Genomic DNA, 23,674 nt, shown 5'->3' on the forward strand with positions numbered 1-23,674 from the left:
CCAAGGAAGTAGACTCTCTGAGGGGCTGGAGAGATTGCTCAGTGGTTAAGAGCACTGCCTGCTCTTCCAGACATTCTGAGTTCAAGTCCCAGCAACTACATGGTGGCTTACAACTATCTATAATGGGATCTGATCCCCATCTTCTGGCCTACACCATATAAATGTAGACAAAACACTCATACATTAATAAATTAAAAATTTAAAAAGAAAGTAGAATCTCTGGAAAAAAAACACATACAGAAGGTACAGCCCTTTTTCAAGTTCCAGAATACCAGACAAAAGGAAGAAGGGTGGAGAGATTAGGGCTTGCCCAGGGCACATTAATGGAGAAATCCTTCCCCTTTTCACAAGCATAGAATCTTAATTTTATGATTCAGGTCTGGGGTAACAACTTGACACTTCAATCTACTCAGTAGCCAGAACATTATCTATGGTTGTCCCTTCCCACAATGCACTTATCTACAGTCTTATCTTCCCCTCAAGGTAGAGATTTTATTATTTTTTCCTTTTTTATTTTTTACATATATTTATATTATTACATATATATACAATAAACTACCCACAGCAAGAAGAACCATGAAACAATCAGGAATTATATAAATTTTACATGCATAGTGTTTTGGCTATTTGTATGTGGCAGCCTTGAAGAATCTGCCTAAAAACGGGCAAGCCTGGTTTCAGGCACAGTTGATGGCCAAACCCTGCCAAGACAGGGTAAGCAAGTCTTCAGTAGTTCCTGCTTCACAAACATGTCTGTCAGATATATTGTGCCAGAAGGCTGAAGATGAAGCTCCACCATTATAGAGAGTTTTGGGTTACTGGTCAGGCAGCAAACTGTCTCTGTAATCTTCTCATTTTGGAAGCTGCTAACCTGCACTCCCTATATACTCAGGCAGTATCTACAGACTTTACGGGTAAGCTTGACTGTTGTCTTGAGTTCCAAGAAAAACCAAACCAAACCAAAGCAAATGACAACAAAATCCTAACATGTCATTTTCCTTCTTTCTACTTCTTCTATGGGTGAAAATCCCATGCATGCCTATCCTGACACTGGGCATCTCTGTCCATACTTTAAAGACCTCTGCTTCTTCATGCACCTTTGTGCAAACTCCATTCATTCCCAAGCCTACTTGTTTGCTTTCCCTCAAACTAAATGGCCCTTGAGTTTTGTTCTGAGTCCTGTTTCCCAATTCCTACATCACCAGGACTAAGAGCTCCAAAAGGAACTGTAAATCCCCTGCAACACATTTAGATGTTAAAATATAACTGTATGGCATTGCATACAATACAGTGTATTACCTCTCAGCAACTATTCTGACACAAAATTAGACCATCTCACCACGGACACGTGTCTGTGCCTTTGTCGTGGAATTAAGCTTTCCTTGTGAAACCTCCAATAGCAAGAATGACCAATCGTGGTTTCAATAATGAACCAGCCTGCCTCTATCTAAGGCTTGAAAGCCATCCTACAGTAAAAACCAACTAGAGCCATTCTCTGTTTCTCAAGGATTGGACTATGCCCCGCTCACTTGGAACCTTCAATACAAGTAGTTCTGGACCACTTGTTCCAGGAAACAGCAACCACGTCTTTGTTTCAAAATCATATTGCAACTCTATCTTTGTTTCAAAAAGTTGTTACGACCACCTTATTATGGCCACCTTGCAATCATGTTTTTGTTTCAGAATGTTGTTATGAATAACTTGTTTTGTTTATGTCCTGCTCCTGTAAGTCCACCTACTTTACCCACCAAATCCTCCATTTGGAAACCCCCTATCCCTGAGCTATAAAAACCTTGTCTTCCTCATACTGACTTCTCAAACCCCACCTTAGTGGAGGCAACCTATGTTTAAGAGCTTGCCTTAATTAATATGTGCTCTAATAAATTTGGCCTAATGATTTGTGTTGGTAGTCTTTCTTCTTGAATCTTTGGAATTGGCATTTCAGTCACAGGTTCTCAATGCAACTGAGATTTGTGTTTCTTTATTTAACAATAATAGCCCTCACAAAACAGAACCCCAAAAAACAAAGCCAGTCATTAAAAGGCAGTCACCAAAAATGATTCAAAAGAACCTGAAACTCTTTAAAAGACTCCAAAGCAAACAGAAACGGCCAAGTCTGAGGTCTGAGGTATACTGATCAAAGAGAAACCTACCAAGGGCTAGACTTTCTTGAGATCGCAAAACAAAGGCCTAAAGTTTGTGCTTCAACAAAGAGAGGTAAAGACAGAAGACATGAAAGGATAGGACAAGATCCCTGAAGTAAAAAGGTTCTGGTCGCTGTTAGAAATGGCCATCTTTCCACGGCATTTGGTGTCAGCTTGTTGTAAGCAGTCAACACCCAGAAATGTTTTGTTTCTCCTAGGTTTTGGCCACCTGTCTTCTTCAATAATCCACCTTTTTAAAAAAGCCCAAACTAGGCTAAGGGTGCTGGGGCATTCCTTTAAAGCCAGCACTCCAGGTGAGGCACTGGGTAGGACAGAGCAGATGACTTCAAGGTCAGCCTGGTCTAAAGCTGTGTAGGGAGAGCTTTCTAAAAGACAAACAAACAAAAACATAAAAACCAAACCAAAACAAAAACCAACAACTAAAAGAAAGCAGGGAGAAAGCAGGAAAGACTTAAAGAACAAAAAGTCAAATTAATACTAAAAAGTAGAAGACAGAAAAAGGGATATTTATTCAATGTGTCCAGATTATGAAGGGGAACAGAGAGATCTGGTGACACCCCAAGCCTATCCCTGGGCAGGCTTGAAAACAGAAAGCATGAAACCGTATCACTGAACAGTCCAGTCCAGTACGGTGCCCTGCCTACCACTGTCACAGCTCCAATCTTTCTTTCGATGTCATCTGACAAATTTTAAATCCTTCTCCAAGAGTACTTCCAGGAAATCCACGCAGAGCTTTAGCCATTTCCTCTCCACTGGAGATTTCTAGGGAAATTCAAATTTCCCAGAGCTCATTCTTTCGGATAGTCTAGAGGGAAGGCATGGGTCTCTTCAGAATGTATTTACTGCTGCCAGACAGGACCCTTACAGTATCACCTGCTCACTTTGTAAAGTATGCAAAAAGACCAGCACGTCAGGACTGTTAGGGAGAAACAAGGAGTACCAGTCGTTGTGCGATGCCTGATTTAAGTGTTGCTAGGAAACTCCAGAACTGGATGGCATCATTTTATCTGCTTTTTTTCCTTCTCCACCTTTGTGCCTTCCCCTCCACAGGGTACATATTATTATTAAGGACTTTAAAAAGATAACAGATAAGTAAATGCCTTTCTGAAAATTCAACATGCTGTTTTTCTTCTTCAGGGTTAATGTTTTGTTATAGGCCCCTCTGCTTCATGCAGTCGTTTTTCTATTAAAGTGGAGTTAGTAGGGTCATCAAGCCCTGAGGTGGTGTTGAGTTCAAAGTCCTGCGTTTTTCAGCCTGCTTTCTACTCTGTAAGAAAGATCTTTAATAAATAAAAAGATACATGCTCAGTATCAGGTGATACAAATTCTATGAAGGGCCCAAGGGGAACCTTAATTCCCCCAAAGCAGCAAATAATCCAAAAACTACAGCCTTGGCTCAGCTCCAGCCAGATTATAGAAGAGTTGCTTGCAAAAGCTCACCCACAGAATTACTCAAGGACCTGTGAAATTGGACTTCTGTCTGCCCAAAGCAGCCATCCCTCGCCTACAGACTTTATTCACGTGTATCTGTTATGCATGGCCAAGTCCATGCTAGCATCCTGGTCCGTCCCATTGCCTCCTCTACCCTAAACTCTCAAGCAGTTCCAGTTCACAGCTTACCTCCTCTCCAGATGCCCATTCTATTCTCTTTATGGTTTCACTTGGTTCTGCCTCTACATGTGCACGTGCATGTGCATGCATGCGTGTGCAAGCACACACCCCCACCCCACCCCACCCCACACACACCATAGTCTTGGAAGTGTGGAATAAACATTTCCTTTTCCACCCCTAGGACAGTCGGCTAAGCAGTTTCTTTATTGAGCTCTCCCTTATGTCACAGAATTTCATAAGAACAAGGAGTGAGCATTGACACAAAACTGTCTTCTCTGCCGGATCCCCAATATCCAGGTCAGTAACTAACAGCATACATTTTTTTTTTAAAGAACGTGTGTGCTGTTTGGTAGTTGTGGTATGAATGGTGTGAAAAATGAAGTCCAGGAATTAGAATCCACAAAGGAAAGCCTGGCTTCACACTACTGTCTTCTTACCTGTTTTTCTTTTTCCCAGAATTTACATTATCTGATAGTAAGCTCCATATTTATATTTTTGTTCAAATTATATTTATTAGAATGAGACTTCCTCCCCCTGTATATGCTCATAGGGTGTCAAGTCTCTTCTTGGTAGCCTGCTATCCTTCCTCTGAGTGCCACCAGGTTTCCCCCTCCAGGGGACGTGGTCAAATATGAGGCACCAGAGTTTGTGTGAAAGTCAGACCCCACTCTCCACTCAACTGTGGAGAATGTTCTGTCCATTGGCTAGATCTGGGTAGGGGTTTGAAGTTTATTGCACATATTGTCCTTGGCTGGTGCCATAGTTTGAGCAGGACCCCTGGGCCCAAATCTGCCTATCATAATGTTCTTCTTGTAGGTTTCTAGGACGCTCTGGATCCTTCTACTTAGCCATTCTCCCATGCTTCTGTCATCTAGAGTCCCAATAGGATATCCTCCCCTCTGTCCCGGTTTCCTTGTAAGTGAAGACTTTCATGGGCTAGTGTGCAGATACAAGTGAGTATATACCATTTGACTCTTTCTGCTTCTGGGAAGTCCCCCTCAGTCACAGTCATAGGGGAGAGGAGTAAGGGGAAAATGGGAGGGAGGGAGGAATGGGAGGATACAAGGGATAGAATAACCATTGAGATATAATATGAATAAATTAATAAAATAAAAAATATTTAAAAATTAAAAAAAAGAAAAGTCAATAAGCCCAATAGAGTTTGTAAACTCCCTGACCAATAAGTCAAGTTGTTTGCTACTAAGTGAAAAAAATGTAAAAAAAAATTTATTAGATTATTGCAAGACAAAGAAGTGAGTAGAGGTGTTGAGAACTCCAAAGATGCTAGCTCATGTCATCTATGGTTCAGAAGCCACAGCAAGGACATTGGATTTTGTCTAAGAATGAGGAACTATTACAAAAGTTAAGGCAGGAGAATAGCTTAACATGACTTATATTTCAAATGGGACATTCATAGTTTTAGACTTTGGTTACTAAGAAGAATATTGAGGTTGTTCATAAGGCTTCTGTGTTTGCTCCAGAAGAGATGGTTTTGCCCAGAGTGGTCACTGTCAAGGCAACAAATAGCAATGACACAAAAAGTCTGACTCAACAAGACTGGCTGTGTGCTCAGTGCAGGGTCTAAAGGACTAGACAGCGTCATTTATGAAGGCAACACAAACAATCTCTTGGAATTCTTTCCTCTCTTCTCTCCTGAGCCTTCTATGTCTGAACTGTCCCTGAACAGGTCATTCTTTTACTCTACCCTCAATCTCCCAATGTACTGATTGAACCTGCAGAATAAGCTACCTCAGTTTATGGAAACAGTAGCTTAGTCAGCAGCATCACTGTCCACTTTTCACATCTGCTCTAGATATTTCCAATTTGTCAGGTCCAAAGGACATTAATTCCTCAAACTCCAAAAGAGAGTCCATATATCCAGAAATGAGCTCAAGCTAGACTGTAGGATTTCTGGTCGTTAGATAAAACCGGCATTCCTCGGGACTTGTTAAAGTGGTTCCCATTTGCCAAAAGGACTCATTTCCCTTGCTTCTGGCAGAAGGGACATTTGGCTTTCCATTGGCATATATTGTTGGCTGCACGTCAAAGCCCATGTTGGCCTGTAGGCTCCCCCAGTCCCTATGCACAAGTGCTTGTGTTAAATTTCAAGTCCATATGCTAGCCTCCTGGCCCCTTTCTCCCCACAGCTACTCAAGCTCCTTATAACCCGCCATTCTCTCTATCCTGGCATTTGCTCTCTTTTATTCTCTCACTCTCTTGACAATCTCTCTGTTATTCTTTCCCACTTCCCTAGCCCTGGTCATGACCAGTCTACTTCTTTCTCTCTCTACTCTAAACTCTTCCAGATGCCTCTGGCGGTTATCACTCTCATAGCTACAATAAAAAGTTTAGCTATGTCCTGGAGTAGTTATGTTGGTAGTTTCATTGGGCTGCCCTCACCTATATGACTAACTTTCTTACATTTACAAATATCTTTCTGACACCTCAAATAATCAATGTCATCATTGGCCACCAAGCAAATTCCTCTGAGCTTCTGTTCCTTTCTCATTTACAGCAGACATTTGCTTCAACATTTACTTTATTATTTAGTTTTTCATACTCTTTATACCACAATGTATAATTTTTCTCTCAAGCATTTGTTTACCTCATCTTCCTTATGTTATTTTCAGGCAGTAGAATCCTACTTGTGTTTTTATTTGTTTTGTTTAATTTTCTTTAATTCCTTCTTCTTCTGATTCATTGACTTATGATAAGGTAAAAACAAAAGAATACAAACAACAACAACAAGAACAAAAACCCTTCATGATTAACAAAAACACAATGAAAACTTCCTGCAGACTTTGCCTACTTACTATGTCAAGCATAAAGTGTCTAACTTCCCAACCCTTTCTCAATGTGATTCTGAGCTAATGGGTCACATTTCACTTCTCTGTAATAAGCATTTCTGTTGTAACCTAGGGTTCAGCCAGGAATTCCTTAGAAGAATCACAGAAGTCCTGCTTTGACAACTCTGTCCATATGGGGGTTCCACCAGCAATGGCCCTCACCTTTCTCCTTTCTTAAAATTTGTACCCATCTTAAATGACAAACATAGGTCTTTTTCATTTCTCTAGCATAGCCATTCTTCCTTCTTCTCAGCAATGACTATGAATATGTACTAAGGCTATTGTCATTAGTAGCCAAGCAACTATGAATTGGAGAACACTAGACCGTGCAGTGGCCTTGATTCTTTATTATTGGAATTATTCTTTATTATTAGCCATATACTTTCAATTCTTGCCATGATACTTTAAAGCAGAATTCACAGTTTGGCTGAGTCCCACAAAACAAATCTAAGTCTACCAAAAAACAAAACAATACAAAACAAAACTAAACAAAACCAAACCAAGAATTGTATTAACAAATAAAGGAAATATTTCCATTTAGCAAAAGCTTAAATTGTGATTAAACATCTGCTTCATAGATGCAGAGTGCTGCAGCAGAAGTATGCTGTGCCTACCAACACATGCTTCATCCTTGTCACACGTTTTCCCCATTTAGCCTTTCGAGTCTGCAGCCCCAGGATTCATAGCCTCTGGCCCACTCCCTCTCCCACCTCATCCCATATTCTCCTTAGATAATTTTGCTTTCCCTGCTTCCTTCTTCTGGATTACACAATAAAGACTGAATATGGCTCCTTTCAAAGTACAGAATGCGGCTTTAAGAGACACTTTTCAGGCTATGGGTGGTGGTGACATGTGCCTTTAATCCCAGCACTCAGGAGGCAGGGGCAGGTAGATCATAGTCAGCCTGGTCTACAGAGTGAGTTCCAGGGCAACCAGGACTACACAGAGAAACCCTGTCTCAAAAAAAAAACTCAACCGAACAAGACAAAACAAAACCCCCAAACAACAAAACCAACCAACCAAAAAACCTTTTCATTTACACAGAATTATTTTCCTTTCATCACAACCAACTATCCCATTCATTTCTGTAGCAACCATGACAGTAGGTGGTACTACTCTTACTTTATTTACAAAATACAAGCCATAGCAGGTCCAAATCAGATAAAGATGGCACACAGCATATAGGTTTGAATTTGAAACAGCATCTTCTCTTAGGCTGCAGTCAGTCATCTTCCCATAATACAGCACTTCTCCGGGGATATGTGTATGAGTGCCTTTTAATTTCCCCTTTCTCTTAGGGGTACAGTTATGTCTTTTATCTTTTTGCTGTTTCTCACAATCTCTGGCACAACACTGCTTAGGAAATTCACCATGATGGCTTGAGTCATGCTTGAGTCCACTCACAGGTCCCTAATATTTAGATTCAGTAAGTCATCCATGAGCTGCTCGGGCGCATGTTTCACACATTCATCTTCTGGCTATCTGCACAGTGTCGTGGTGCTGATGGATGACTCGGGAGAGGCTGAGTACAGGTAATTTTCCTCAAAGCCCTTGGAGATCTCTGGATATATCTTAGGAATGGACTCCCCAGGAATGCTTTGGTAGTCTTAGAAACAGCCCGAGTACTTTCCAGGCTCATAAGAAGGCAACCAGGAAAGCTGATGAAGAAATGGTTCTGCATTCTCCACAGTTGAGTGGAGAGTGAGGACTGACTTTCACATGAACTCAGGTGCCCCATATTTGACCACGTCCCCTGGAGGGGGAGACCTGGTGGCACTCAGAGGAAGGATAGCAGGCTACCAAGAAGAGACTTGATACCCTATGAGCATATACAGGGGGAGGAGGTCGCCCTCAGTCACAGTCATAGGGGAGGGGAATAGGGGGAAAGCAGGAGGGAGGAATGGGAGGGTAGAAGGGGTAAGATAACAATTGAGATGTACTATGAATGAATTAATAAAAAAGAAAGAAAAAGAAACTGCCAAAAAAAGAAATGGTCTTCTGTTGGTATGAAGGCAAATTCAATATTCTGAAACCTTTTTCATTGAGGATTCAGTGTATGGTGCAACGTACCTATAGGACTTTGTTAGGACTCAGAACAAGGGACAGGGTGAGTACAGCAGAGCTATGGATTCATCTTGCCGGCTCTTTGCTATTTGTTTTTTTCTTGATCTGACTTTGGGTTGCTCACCCTTTTAAGTTCCCTGTCCTGTAACACAGATGCCCAAAATCAAGTTGCAGCTGTTCCAGGTTGCCCTCTGGATTGGACTTTAACCACCCTAAACAAAGTCTCGATTGACAACTCATTAGCGCGCCAAGCGTGCTTCCGTTTTTCTGCCACTGGTCCTAGGAATTCAAACCACCCTGTTGCTTACGGGGACCTGCAAGTGGCCCCTCTGAGAGAACGACTGAAAATAAAGGCAAACCAGGTGCTAACCAGGTGCCACTGCGAGGCTGAGCTTGGCTCTGAAATGGAGAGCGCTGCCTCCATCCACTCATTCCTTTAGTCACAGATCCTTCTGGGGCCCCAAAGTGTGTTGACCTCTGTTCTGAACACTGGTGGTTACATCTCCCCCAAACATCTAAGGCTCCACTGACGTTTAAAGTATTTCTGGCAGAATGACCCGGCCATCAAGCTTTGAAGATGTGGACAGAATTCTGTTGACAGAACTGCTAAGTTTGGAAATGCTTGAGACAGGAAACAGGTCAGAATATCAAGTGTTCATCAACAGGGAGGGCAGCGCGTGTGCTTTGAACTCAGATGATAAACCCACTTGCCAGCCAGTCCTCAAGACCTGCTCCACGGATGGAGAGGCATCTACAGAGGACGGCGAGTTAAAATCAGTCTGATCAAAAGGCTGAATGGGAGGCTGGAAGAGAGAGCTCAGCATCAAGGGAGTTTACTGCCCCTGCAGAGGACGGGACTTCAGTGTACAGCAGCCACGTGGCAACTTACAACAACCTATGACTGCAGCTCTAAGGCACCTGGTGCTCTCTCTGACCTCCACTGACTCCTGTCTACATATATACATATATATATACTCCTGTGTACATATATACATACATATATATATATATATACTCCTGTGTACATATATAATGTGAAGGTGCACATGTGAGCACACACACAGCACAATACAACACATAAGTAAGTAAATCTAAAAAAAATAATCTTAACACAGTGGTTGTAAAGACTGTCGACATAGGGAAAATCCTTTTTTTTTTAAAAAAGATTATATAATATCTTATTATTTTAAACCTAAACTACCCATGAATAACCATGGTATAGAGACATTTGCTCATGTTTTAGCAAACTATATTTGCCTCATACGTTCAGACTAGTAACTGAAGGTTACTACAGATGATAACAGATACCAGAAACGAGTAAACATTGATTCCTATTAGAGTCAGAAAGCCTCTTCATAAACGTGGAGAATAACACAAGAAGCCTGCTGAAGTTCACATGAAAAGCCTGAACCAATCTGACTTGGAGGCTAACTAGCCCGTTTGAAAGTGGATTATAATGTCTTTTGAAAAAGTCCTCATTATTGTCAGGGCAGTATCTCAATGTTAGAAAGAGCCTCAAGCTCACTAAGCCCCAGCCGGGAACTTCCACAGCTCTCAACGATGTGCAAGGTCTGACCAAAAGCATCGTGTGAACGAACTCATCCCACGGGCTCCGAAAATGAACAGCCTACCCTTGCTGAAAGGCCGAGCACAAATTAATATCAGAACTTTAAAAATGCAGTGGCAGTAACAACGGTCTACACAGCTGGAAGCAACTGCAGACAAGGCGAATGAGCCCAAGACCGAGAAGTACGGTGGGGTTGTGTTACATGTGACACAGGGCACAGAAAAAGGAGGACAGTGAAACTAGCTCCTCAGGGCAGGGCCCATGCCTGACAGCAGATGGCCAGCACACACCAAGCTCAACAGCAACTCCACAAGTTCTTTGTCTCATAATATGTCTAGGCATTTTTTTAACCTTACATATTGTCTGCATATAAATTATGGTTTCCAGTTTTATGTTTTTAAGGGATCTTCTGTGTGTAAATGTCTGTCTCTGCCCTTATATGTGTCCTCTTGTTTTTTTCCCCTTTGGCTCTTTTTCTTCTGTTAGTTTGTTTAGTCCTATTCCGATTTGTTTTTGTTTTATCTTATCTTATTTTATTATTATTCCTCAGATGCCTGGTTTTTTTTTTTTTTCCTGACTGGAGACAGAAAAGATAGAAGGGGAAGAAAAGAGGAACTGAGAGAAGTTGGGGGAAGGAAACTCTAATCAGACTATGTCGTGTGGGAAAAAAAGTCTATTTTCAGTAAAAAACAATAAAAAGAAAACAAAGAGATTTCAGGGAGAGGAAAAGGTTAGGATAATAAATGAAACTGTTAGAATACTGAGCTCCAGCAATGAGGTGATTTGGGAGAGCAAATGATCACATGGCTGAAATAATAAGCAATAATGAAATTAAATGGGAATGTGAGGGGCAATTGATGCTACTGTCATTTCACTTGAACTTGGAAAACTGTCAATACAAGAGCCAGTGAGGTACCCAAAGTCAGAAGGGAGGAAAAGCAAGTGCCCTACTGTGAAAATGCATCTTTTCTAAAGGCAAGTGGGCACAGTCAAGGAAAAATATGCTAATCAGAATGAAATTGTTCCCCAGACAACATGAAGCCAGTACAGTAGAGCGTAGCCAGGCAGGAGGCAAGGATTGCCTATGGTGGGCTGCACACACCATACAGCTGGATCTATTAGACTTGGGAATAAGGCTGTAGGTTCCGCACTCAATTAAGCTCAACAAAATAATAAATAGTAGCCTGGCAAGTGAAGGGAGGGTGTCTTGTGTTGTAGCTAATTTTTCTTCCTTAAGTAACAACCTCTTGTACCACTGTTAGCACTGACTGATTTCCTCCTTAACATTCAACAAGCAGAGCACAGAAAAGAAACACATACAAACACACATGTTCACATGTGCACACACACACATACCTACTACATCACAGGTACACACATACACAGTGGTTAAAAGATAACTTCAAAGGATCATAGAGCTTAAGAATCTTCCTTTTTCTTTTTCTACTTTAAGATAGTACAGGCAGATAACTGTTCCTAGGTAATTCCTTCCTAGTTGAATTACTCCTACTACAGCTGAACAGAAATTAATGTTAATTCGTTGTATGAATTTGAAAATGAATACCCTGCTAAGATCACAGAGTCACAAATAAACCAACTATCACACCCACACACAAAAAAATCAGAACTTGAGAAATATATCACACAATGACAACATAGCCAATTTCCAAAAAAGCACTTAGTAAAAGTTTGTGCAAGGTTTAGCAAAGGTGACGCTGCCACAGCTCCATGAAAAGCAGATGGAGAAGTTGATGCCTCAAAGCCTCTGTAAAACGAGTGTGACCCTAACAGTTGCATGTGCAGTTGTGTCAAAGGATTCCTAACAGAAGTCTTGTGGTTAAAACGCACGTGTAGTTCTCCCTTCCTTTTCAGCTTCAGTTAAATTCTGACCTCTTTTCTAACTTTGAAAATGCTTTCAGGTTTAGATGCCAGATGTCCTAGATTTTGGTGTTCTTTATCATTGACTTTTGTTGTTGTTGTTTTCTTTTTCCTGTTCCCATACATAAATTATTCTTTTTTCAATGTCTTGTCTTCCTTCCTTCCTTTCTTTTCTAATGGCTTCTTAAAATTACTGCAATGTGCTTCATCTACTATCTGGAAGTAGCAGGGACTGGGCACAAATATGGAATAAACCAGACTAGCCAAGAAAATAATAGCTAAAGGTGGAAAATATGCAATGGGACTGGGCAGAGCTCTGCTTAAAATTTTCCATATTTATTTATTTATTTGAAATAAAACCCACCTACAGTCCTACTGTGCCTTCAATGTTCTGCTGAATGGAAGTTAAACAGGAAGAAATATGTTCCTTGGTGGGTCATGTACAATTTAAACAATTCATAAATAAAAAGGGATGCTATGTAATATATGGACAATGTCTTTAACATAACTCCACAAGCGAAAAAGTCAGTGACAATGGCCAGTCCTTGAATCAATCCTGAACACCAAGTGACTCCACAGTTGCCAAGGTATACAGCTGTTTGATACCAACCATCGTTAGAGTGAAAATACATTTATCTAGTGGAGTGAGTGCAGAGTGTGCCCATGTCTGCTGAACAGATTTCTCCCAAGGGCTTTTGGTGGCCATGTAATTTAAGTCAGTGCCAAATTATACTTCAGGGACTGATGCTGTAACTTAGTGGTCCCTAGCGCCACAAAATAGATAGATAGACAGGTAATAAATAAATAACAAAGAACAAAAACATGAGAAAAGAACATCTGCCAGGAGTTCATATTTAAAACTGCATAGGATCTGGATTGGGACATGGCGCTCTAATATACTCTTCAAATCTTATGCACAATTTTACACATTTACACATACATCAAAGTTCTACCAGCCTGAAGAAAAGAGTGAGAGTTTAGTTCTCTCTCTGCTGGTTCATGCAGCCACTGTTACCAGTTAGAATGTCTGTGACACGCTCATTCATCCTCAAGTGATTGAACTATGTGTTTCACTTACTCAGCTCGAACGGATCCTTTAATTTTTATGACTGTGAGGCTGCCTTAAGGTATCATTTATCAGTGAAGTTTGTCTTACCGGGGTTACAGCTGGATCTCTGCTGCCAGTTTCAACTTCAGTGAACACCTTGCATTCCTGTACAAGATTTTCATTCTGCCTCCTTTTTATTTCCCATGAAGAAACCTAAAATAATAACAACAAAAAAAAAAAACCCCAAGGATTAGAACTGATCAATGGTATCTGTTAAGCCATTCTATAAACTGCAAACTAATATAGGGAAATTCAACTTCCGGTCTTTTCCTCCATAAACATATGGTCGGCTGGGTATGGTAACACACACCTATAATCCCACAATTTAGAAGGATGAGACAGGAGGATCACAAGCCAAGGTCAAGCTACATAAAAAGACCAGGAAAAAAGGCAACAAGAATTACATCAAAAGATCAACTAATAACATGTAACAATTTTACAAAAAGAATAATTGCACTCATTTTAAACAGTAATAAACATTAAATTATCCACTAATTTTGATTTATCTACCTTACTTTTTGATACCCATAAATATAATGTCTTCCAAAATCAAAATAACTTAGTTTTTAAGAGCTGAAGTGCATCCTACCTCCATTTCCTGTGTCTTCATCTGTGAATGAGCCACTATCTGGCTTCTACCCTCTCCACTTCACTATCACCACCACCAGCAGCAGCAGCAGCAGCCAAAGTCTCCCCTATGTCACCCCTACTGCCTCTATGCTTGGGTAAGTCAACAGACATTTTTCAGACTTATGGAATTTAGCCCTCTTTCACAGCTCTTTCTGAATCTCCTTATTCCCCACTTGGCTTTAATGATAAAACACATCCTTAGTGTCTCTCCTCATAGGACTAGCAAGCCCTTTACAACCTTACACAGTTACCTTCCTTAGCCCTGTCTGCCTTCTTCTCACATTACCCATCACCCTCACTTGTGTTTAACTGTGTCAGCACTTCATAAACTCACGTGTCCTGTGTAGACCTTATCTCTAAATCTAGGGGCACCTATGTGAATCCCGACTCCTCTCCTTGGAAATCTCATATTTTAAACTGAATCCATATTCCTTCCCATGGACCAATTGCTCTCCAGACCCCCCACTTTCACTGTAGAGCCAGGTTAAAGAGTTCAAAACTCAGCTGCCATTCTTGCCCTACCTCTGCTCACTTGGTACCCCTAAATTATCACCACCACCATTCTAAATCACACTCCAATGGTTCCTCCCCTGGATGGGCCTCTGAACTGCCTGGCTCACTCTGACTCCTGTTGAGCTTAACCATTGAGCAGAATCCATGCATCAGTTATCAGTCACTAAGACGAACTTCTGCCCATTGCATCTTGGTATTGACATTGGTACACAATGTAGGCAACAACTGGATGGAATACTGCTTTCCTTACATAAAGAAGAGACAGAGCAGCCTGGTATGGTGGCACATGCCTATAATCCCAGCACTCGGGGAGTCAAAGGCAGATGGATCTCTGTGACTTCAAGGCTGGCCTGGTTTACAAAGAAAGTCCAAGATAGCCAAGGCTACACAGAGAAACCCTGTCTCAAAAAAGAAATAGAAAGAAAGAAAGAAAGAAACAAAGAAAGAAAGGGAAAGGAAAGGAAAGGAAAGGAAAGGAAAGGAAAGGAAAGGAAAGGAAAGGAAAGGAGAAAGAAGAGACAGAGGAAAACAAGCCTCAGGGCTGTGCATCCCTCCTCGTGGCAGTGTGTGCCTCCAGTAGCTAGTGCAGGGAAACTGTCTACCTGCGTGGCTGTCATTTGGCAGAGGCATCTCTCATCTTCCCAGAAGAGGTCAGACTGAGCAGTGGAGTTAACCAGATGCTGTGTGACATGTGACAGGCATATATAAGTGAAACATTGAGAGATGAACCCAGAATCTGTCTATGGGTTTATGGGCTTTTTATCTCTTGATAAGAAAGTGCCCCATGCCCATGGACCTAAAGAGACCACACCAACTCTCTCCTAACTGTCCCTCTATACTATGCCAGACTAATCCTTTTTGAAGGAAATTTTGGCCACACAACTCTTCATGTTAAAAAAACAAAAAAACAAAAAACAAAAAAACAAAAACAATAAACCCAACTCTAGGGGACTGTCAGTGCTTTAAGGATGCGTCAACCCCCCCTCAAGGCCTCCAGGACCTTGAGGTCCAAATGGTTCTGGTCATTTCTGCTCCTTTCCGTCCTTCTGCGTTAGCACTGCTTATCTCCCTAAAATACTTTGTATTGATCTCTGTGTCAAATGTTCTGCCCCTCTAGTTAGCAATATAATTGAATGTAATCTTTAAAAGGTGAGGACATTTTCCACCCTGGAAAGACATGTCTGTTTGGTTCTTAGTTAAATCCCCCCATTTTAAGTCTTTGCACTCTTGTGTCGCAGGCAGTTGCCGTTACAGGGCTGCAGGGAAGGCTGCGCCATTAGGAGCTCTCACTGCTCTTGTCCAGGACCAGAGTGAGTTAGGCTCCCAGCACCCATAGCCAGGAACTCACAACTGTCCATCACACACACCAATTCCAGGGCATCGGACACCCTCCTCTAGCCTCTGTGGCGCCCACCCACATAGGGAGTACATCTACGTAAACACACACACATATGAATTGAAATAAAAGTAAATCTTAAAAACTGCTACAAATAGCATGCTAGGCAGAGCAGCATCTATCTCTCATTCCAGCTACTCTGAGGGATGAAGAGGGAGAGAAACTTGGGGAGAACAGGAAAACTCTCTCAAAACAACAGGGGGAGGAAACCCAGGGAGCCACCACAGTTTCAGCTTACATTTGTCTGTGAAAGTGTGAAACTGTTATATACTAAGCTTGATGAGGGAAGAGTCACATGTGTACATATACTGAAAGGGTCACAACAAGATTATACAGAATAGATGAAACACACACACACACACACACACACACACACACACACACACACACCATGTAAAGCCACAAAAAGGTTTGTGTATATATACAAACAGTAAGTAAATGTATTCACTTCATGTTAGCTTTATATCTATATGTACATGCCTATATGTGCAGGTATGTAGCTGCATATATACTTACAGTATTATACTAAGTAAATCTTAAATTTAAGAACTGAAATATGTGGTTTTAACACTCGGGCACATGCTAAATTTTTGGCCTATTCTCTTGCGTTTTTAAAGCATGTAATTTATAAACATATACAAACAACCCAACAAGTTCCCAATCTTGAAACTGTACAGCTAATGCGTTTTTCTCAAATTTTGGAATAAAGGAAATATGGCTATAACATTTTTATTGTGTAAACATGCAGTGCTTAGGAACAGCAAGGGTTAAATAAATACCTACTAAACACATGGACTTATACATTCAAATGTGGCAGGTAACGCAAAGAAACTCAAGAGTCTGTGGATGGTGAACAGCTTGGTGGGGCTCACACAATCTCAAGAAGAGGTCGAGAGCAAAAATTCTCAAAATGAAGGGAAATGGGTTTCAGCTATTTTGAGAACACAAAGGGCCCCAAAATACAATGGGAAATGATACTCAGGGTTAAGAATTTTCCCCATAGATGTTAAAGATGAGCCCATCTACTCTTTGTCAATGGCACCCCAAAGGAATGTGGGTGGGTGGGTGGGACTTCTATGAAGTACCTGTTCAAAATGGTTCCTGTTGGAAGAACCACACCTGAGGTGTCTTATCTCCCAGCACATCCTGTGCTACAAGAGCTCAGTGTCTAAGAGTTTGCTCTCCTTGGTGGCCCATATCCACCCTTTAAGGGTGAACTTTATTAGAAGAAACAGTCAAGAGGCATTTGATAGGTCATATCTGATGAACCAGGAAGATCATGTAAACCGTAGTGACGCTTACAGAAGATGCTGAAAGGATGCGCAAAGCAATAACAAGGGTGAAAATGTCTCAAATATGCATATGCAAAAAATATCATATAACAATAAAAATCAAAAAACAAATATATCAGTCTCAACATTTTAGTAGCATATTTATATTTAACACTACTTCCCCCCAACTTTGCCTATAGGGTAACAAACCATGGATGCTACAAGTTAAAGGATACTCCTATTGATACTCTTCCCTTAAATACAGATGTGAGCTCTTTCCCCATGCAGCCCCCATTCTTTGGAGGCCGTCACTTGGCTGAGCTCTCCACAATGTGCTGATATTAGCAATCTAATTTTCTTCCAAAATAGAAAACGCAGGGGAAAAATAGAAGTTGGGACCCTATCCAGCAAAAACAGGTTGCAATGTACATCCCATAATTAGAGTGAGCTAAAAATGTGAAAACGAAGCAAAACCTTTCCCAGATGCTATTTCCAGAACAAAGAAATTATTATACATTTTGTGACTAAGAGAAAAGGAAGGAAAGGAAAAAAAAACCTGCCTGTGTTGCCTCCACAAGCTTGAGGTTTTCCAACAGAGCTGGCGCATGGCTCGGCTGCTGCTGTCCCGCTGTCTTCCTCATAGGCCTCTTCAGAGTTTTCGTCATGCAGACAAACTCCACATCAGAGTCAGCATCCTCTGTGCTTCTCTTTTGGCCTCTTTGGCTGAACGAAAGCTCAACAAATGAAGGGGTACCCTGAGTTGGGTTACCCACTATAGGCCTCATTCTCCCGAGTTTGGATTTTTCCTTAATTCAAAATAATAAGGCATAATTTTACGAGTAGTAGTTGGATAATTTATGATGAATTACCATTTTCTCTTATGACACAGCATTATATTTTTATAGCATATAATATGGGTTTTTTTTATACTCATCCCGTATTTCTGTCCCCTAATTTCTCCCAGATGTCCCCGATACATGCTGTGATGGTTCGAATGAGAATGGTCCCTGTCGGATCATATTGTTTCTAAAGCTCACTCTATTACCGGTTAACAGGCTGTCTTATAGTCTCATACATGTGTTCTCTCTCTCTCTCTCTCTCTCTCTCTCTCTCTCTCTCTCTCTCTCTCTCTCTCTCTCTCTCTCTCCTCTCTCTCCTCTTCTCCTCCTCCTCCCCCTCCCTCTCTTCCCACTCTTCCCCCCCCTCTTCCCACTCTTCCCCCCCCCCTTATGAATCTGATGTAAGCTCAGCTCCTGTTCTAGTGCCATGCCTCCTTGCCTGCTGTAATGCTCCATGTAATGAGGGTCACAGACTCACTCTATCCTCTGGAACCATGAACTCCCAAATTAAATGCTTTCTTTTCCAAGTTGCCTTGGTCGTGGGGCTTTGTCACAGCAGTAGAAAAATACCTAAGACACGCCCCGCCCCTCTCCAGTTTCATGTCTTAAATCCACTGAGTCCAAGTAACGCTGCACTCATTCACATGGAGGTGGCGCCACCCACTGGAGCACAGGCATGCCTCTGAAGAGAAATGTCTCTCCCTCATAGCCAGCCCCAGCAAATAGTGCCTCAGCATGTGGCTGGGGCTCCTTTGCCCCTCTCCTATCCATAGTAGAATGCTGACTGACTTGATCTTGGGCAGGTCTTACGCATGTAGCAACAGTTCCTGTGAGCTCATGCGTGTGATGGCCCTGCCATGTCCAGAAGACACTGATTGACAGATCTCCCTGATCTCTGACTCTTACAATCTTTCCACCACCTCCTCTGTGATGTGCTCTGAGCCTTGTGGCACAAAGGGTAATACAGATGTCCCTTGAGGGCTGGGCACTCCATAGAGGAGTGTTCTCTGCACTTGTACCAGTTGAGAGGCTCTGGATTGTCAACCATCCTTCTTACTACTAATAAAAGTTCACAAATCAAAAGTTCTGGACATCAGTTTTAGTGAACATGTTCTTCAGTAATAGTTTACTCAGAGGTGGATTCAGAAAGAGCTGCAGAGGTGGGCTGAACACACAGGTCTGACTTTGAGAACACAGTACAGCCCCACTTCCTTCCAGATGTGCACTTGCCTTCCGTTCCCTGATATGTGAGGTGAGGCCAAGTCCCATTCATAGGCCATAATAAGATCTCACATCCTGCATCCTGACCCTGCTGACTACCGATTCAACCTGTGGAGGATGTGTGTGCTGAAGGAACTGTTAGACAGAGTCTAGATTCTGTGCGAGAAGCCAAAATGGACTAGATGACTTTGGGATAGATGTTGATGGAGTTCTAGAATTCCTAAGTTTTCTGCAAATGACCGATGGGTGCCATCCAGGAGAATTAATACAAAGAGAACATATTGCTCCTGTGCCTGGTTCTGCAATGCAGCTATGCAGCGAGTGAGGTAAATTTCCATGCAAGAAGGGGGCAGGGTTATGAGCTCATGTGCTTTCCAACTTATTACTGGGTTCACAAGTTTTTGATTCCTATATGAAATACAGAAAATTCAAGGACAGCAACACAAACTAAAGGGGTATTCTGGAAGAAAATGCTTCAACATGTAAGGCAAATATGAAGAAATTTCAAGACATAAAATATGTACATCTGTGTCTATTGAGATGCTGGGGAGAAGGCACCAGGAGGACCTCAGTCTGGATCCCCAGCAGTACTGCACACCTGTAACCCCCGGGGAGGCGAGAACAAGTGGATCCTTAGGCTTGCTGGCTACAGATGGTCAGCCAAGCTGGCAGAGGACACATTCACTGAGACACCCTGTCTCAGATAATAGGATGGGGCGTGGTTGAGGAAGGCATGTGATGTCGACTTCTGACCTTATGTGTGTCTATGTACACACGGACACTCACAAAAACATGTGCATGCACACACACATACACGTGTGTTTATGTGAAACAGGAATGGTTGAGAAGCTCTGAGGCCTCACGACTCTTTCTTTTTAAAGATGCTCAAATGATCCAAATGTCCTCAGCATTTGATTTTATGTTATGTGAGTGTGTGTGTGTGTGTGTGTGTGTATGTGTGTGTGTGTGTGTGTGTGTGTGTGTGCTCCCTCCCCTGGAGCTTTGCCAATCCAACAAAGAGAAGGATGAGGAACTGTGAGAGCCAGAGAGTCAAGGATACCAGGATAACAAGGCCCACAGAATCAACTAAGCAGGGCCCACGGGGCTCACAGAGACTGAAAAGGGTTTGCACTAGGTCCTCTGCATATATATTATGATTGTTGGCCTGGTGTTTTGCTGGACTCCTGACAGTGGGAGTGGGGGTGTCTCTGACTCTTGCCTGCTCCTGGGACCCTTTTTCTCCTGCTGGGTTGTCTCACCCAAACTTGATGTGATGGTTTATACCTGGTCTTATTGTGGGGTTTTCCTCTGAGGTCCCTGATTCCTACTTCAAGTACTCACCTTGGGCGCTGATGAAAGGCAGGAGAACTTGAACTCAGGGTTTCTACTCACTGCTATAAGTTGAGATTTCTATGGGAAGAAAATATTAGAGCAAATTTAATAACCAAAAAAATACCTTTCGGTTGGCATATTACAGAAACTCAGTATTCTTATTTTCCTAAAGAAATGTCAAGACCACAGTCCTTACCCATAATCCTTCAGTTCTAATAGAAGGATGCTCCTGCAGAGGTGTCTGGGTAGTGTAAAAGCATCTGATGTTTTAGATGAAGATTGAATGTCTTAAGAGCAATGTGATCAAACTCTGTCTGAGTCCAGCCTGTGCATCCCATAACCTCTGGCCTCTCCTTTCTGGAGACCCCTTGCTCTCTGTCTGCAGAGCTCAGGGGCAATCTGACCTAAGGCACAATTCCTTCTTGCTCAACCTTTACTGAGTTGAGCTTTAATGAACTCAGCTGTTAATTGCCCTTTACTATGCCTCTCATCACTGAAGTGTTGCCTTATGCCCAGCACCCAGGAGCTTCCTGTATCCCCAGGCAGGCTAGGGAGAAGGAAAACTGGTGCTCTCTCTAAAAAGGGAGCTCCTTTGATGCTCATGCTTTTCTTGATGCTTTTTAGCTACTGTTTTTGTTGCTGCTGCTGTTTTGCTCTAAGAAGAGATTCCACTATGTAGGCCTGCCTGGCCTGGAACACACTGTCCTGGAATTCACATGGTTCTTGGTGACATGTTATACCTACAGGTACCTTCAAAGCCACCCTTCCAAATCTGAACAGGTTATTTTCACAGTCCTTCCTCATGGAATCTCTGCTGATTGGTGGATCATTGGCACAGACACCCATGTTAGAGGCTCTGGACATTCCTGGCTCATGAACCCTCTCTTCTCCCCATGCCTTTCAGTGATCAAGCTATGTGAATTTCCTTACTTGAATCTTCGGTAAATTCAAAATGCATTAGGCCAAAGTCACCACCCGATTTAGAGGCCTTTTTCATTCAAATAAAGAATAGATGAGGTGGCTCCGCAGGTGAAGGTGTGCTACCGAGACTTGCGCCTTGCGTTTCCCAACAGTGGGATAGTAGAAAACCTATCACACTCACACTGAGGCATTCTTCCTCCAACTAACCAACTAAATAATAAATACATGTAATAAAAAATAACATAGAAAACACTGGTGAAATGCATTGGTGTATAAAGGTGCTTGCTAAGAAAGCCTGGCAACTTGAATTAGATTCCACGAACTATGTAAGGGTAGATGGAGACAATTGATTCCACAAAATTTCTCTGACACCCACAACATGCCATGGAATTCATGTGTGTGTGTGTGTGTGTGTGTGTGTGTGTGTGTGCATATATGTGTGTGCATGTCAAGTGTGTGTGTATATATATACACACAAACTAAATAAAACTAATCTGCAGACATAAAATCACAAGCCTCAGAGGCTTATCTGAGAATTATGTCACATCCTTACACATGGAATTCTACTCTAACTCTTGGGGGTGGGGCCTGGCAGCACACATCTTTTAGTGTTCTGTGAGTGGTTCTGATAATGCAGTCAGGACGGAGAAATGCTACCCTGGAAGGTGGTACCATTGCTGAGCCTCGGGTGCCTGGCCTGGCACACGGACTTCTAATCCAGATAGAGTAAGTGCAAACTCACTGCACCCAGGTGGCTTATGAGCTGTTTCCTAATGTCTCCCTTGACCTTGGCCACGGCTCTTCCCTCTGCCAGACTCCTGCCTTTGTGCGTTCAGTGTTCCTCCCTGTTTCCACGGCCCACTTTTATATTGCTGTACCATTGGACAAGCCATGTCTTTGGCCTGGATGGTCCTTCCCGGCCTTTTCTTTCTGTTAAATCCCATCATCCTTCGAGTCTCTGTTCCAAAAGCATCCATCCCAACTGCCGAGTCCAGGTCCTTAAGGAAGGACCATGCTGCTTTTCAGCTCACACAGCATTTAGGATCATAGATTTTTACTTTTTAATATGTTTTGTTTTACAGCTACAAAATAAAAAGAGCTACATTGGTTGATTCTTTTAAAATACACTGTTATGAGTTAGGTTTTACAAGATTGCTCTTAGCCAGGGTGTCTCCATAAGAAAAGTAAAATAAAAGGTGAGATTCTAGCAAGTTCTTCACAAGCAAAGCCTCTTACCTACACAAACTGCTGCTCTGTCAACCATGGCTTCTTAAGGTCTGCCATGAGCATCCCATGTGTTCTCTTTCCATGAACCGGCCTCTGTCCAGGAGGGCCTCAGAAGCACACTCCCCCATAAACAGTGGCTTCTCTGCGGGTGCCTATGTGCTGGTCCCTCTGACCTTCTCTTCCTGGGGTCTCCTCCACTGCTTTCTCCTTTTTCCTTTGAAGCTCCTGTTTCATCGTGACTTCCCTAAGCAAGCCTCAGAAATGTCTTTGGTAGATATCTCCTAGCTTAATGGAGTTTACATCTTTGTCCTCTGTGTGCCTTGCTCTTAAAGGACTTTCAGAAAAGAGTGGAAATGATGTGTATTTGTAGCTACATTCACACCCAAAGTCCCCCAGGATACTATGTATCTATATGGTCCTATCACACTGTATCACAATGATGCACTGCAATAGACTGAACTTCAAAGTTGTTCCTCTTATATGGGGCACTGAGCTCAATGCTTAGGGCATTACAGGTGCTCAAAAAACAGTTGCCGATTATGGGATAAACAGATGGTCCTAGAGTGTACTGACTATCTTTCCACAGTTGAAATACTGATATGGCAAAGCAGACTGAGCCTAGCCCAGCTATAACATATGACTCAATTACATTATTTGAGTTTACAACATTTTAAATAATAACTTAGAGATAATTATTCTTTGCTACACAGTTTTATTGTAATGGAACTGGACCTGAATTACTAACCACATCACTAAACAAGAATTGTGAGTATGTGGACATTTTATAAGTCCCATAAATTTGGCTCTTTCATTTTAACTTCAGAGCTCTTTCTACAAAAAGACAAGAGACACGGAAAAGCACAGCAGAAATTCCAGTGGCATTTTTGAATGAAAATGAATAATTACGGTCAAACAACATTTTGAAGCCATCAAGAATCCAAAAGATGATACTGTGTTGGCTTCAAGAAACAGAATAAAAGTAGAATGACAGGAGCTGGGAGGAAGAGGAGGGGGAGGAGCCACTGGAGGGAACGCCTTTCTCCTCGCTTCTGCACTCAGCCGACTAGAACACAGTGGATAGATGC

At 42.1% G+C, this 23,674-nt stretch overlaps 1 protein-coding gene across 1 annotated transcript in view; it reads right to left on the minus strand.

The window, feature by feature from the left end:
* Positions 1-23,674, minus strand: part of MORC1 (MORC family CW-type zinc finger 1) — a 149,435-nt gene that overhangs the window by 21,409 nt on the left and 104,352 nt on the right. The window contains exons 18-20 of the mRNA XM_084800473.1: positions 20,451-20,519; positions 17,610-17,855; positions 13,288-13,392 (exon numbers count right to left, since the gene is read on the minus strand). Of these exons, the coding sequence (XP_084656599.1) occupies positions 13,288-13,392; positions 17,610-17,855; positions 20,451-20,519 (420 nt within the window). The remainder of the gene's footprint in view (positions 1-13,287; positions 13,393-17,609; positions 17,856-20,450; positions 20,520-23,674) is intronic.

The sequence above is a fragment of the Acomys minous genome (assembly GCF_964271855.1).
Source record: "Acomys minous genome assembly, chromosome: 11".
Taxonomy (NCBI): Eukaryota; Metazoa; Chordata; class Mammalia; order Rodentia; family Muridae; genus Acomys; species Acomys minous.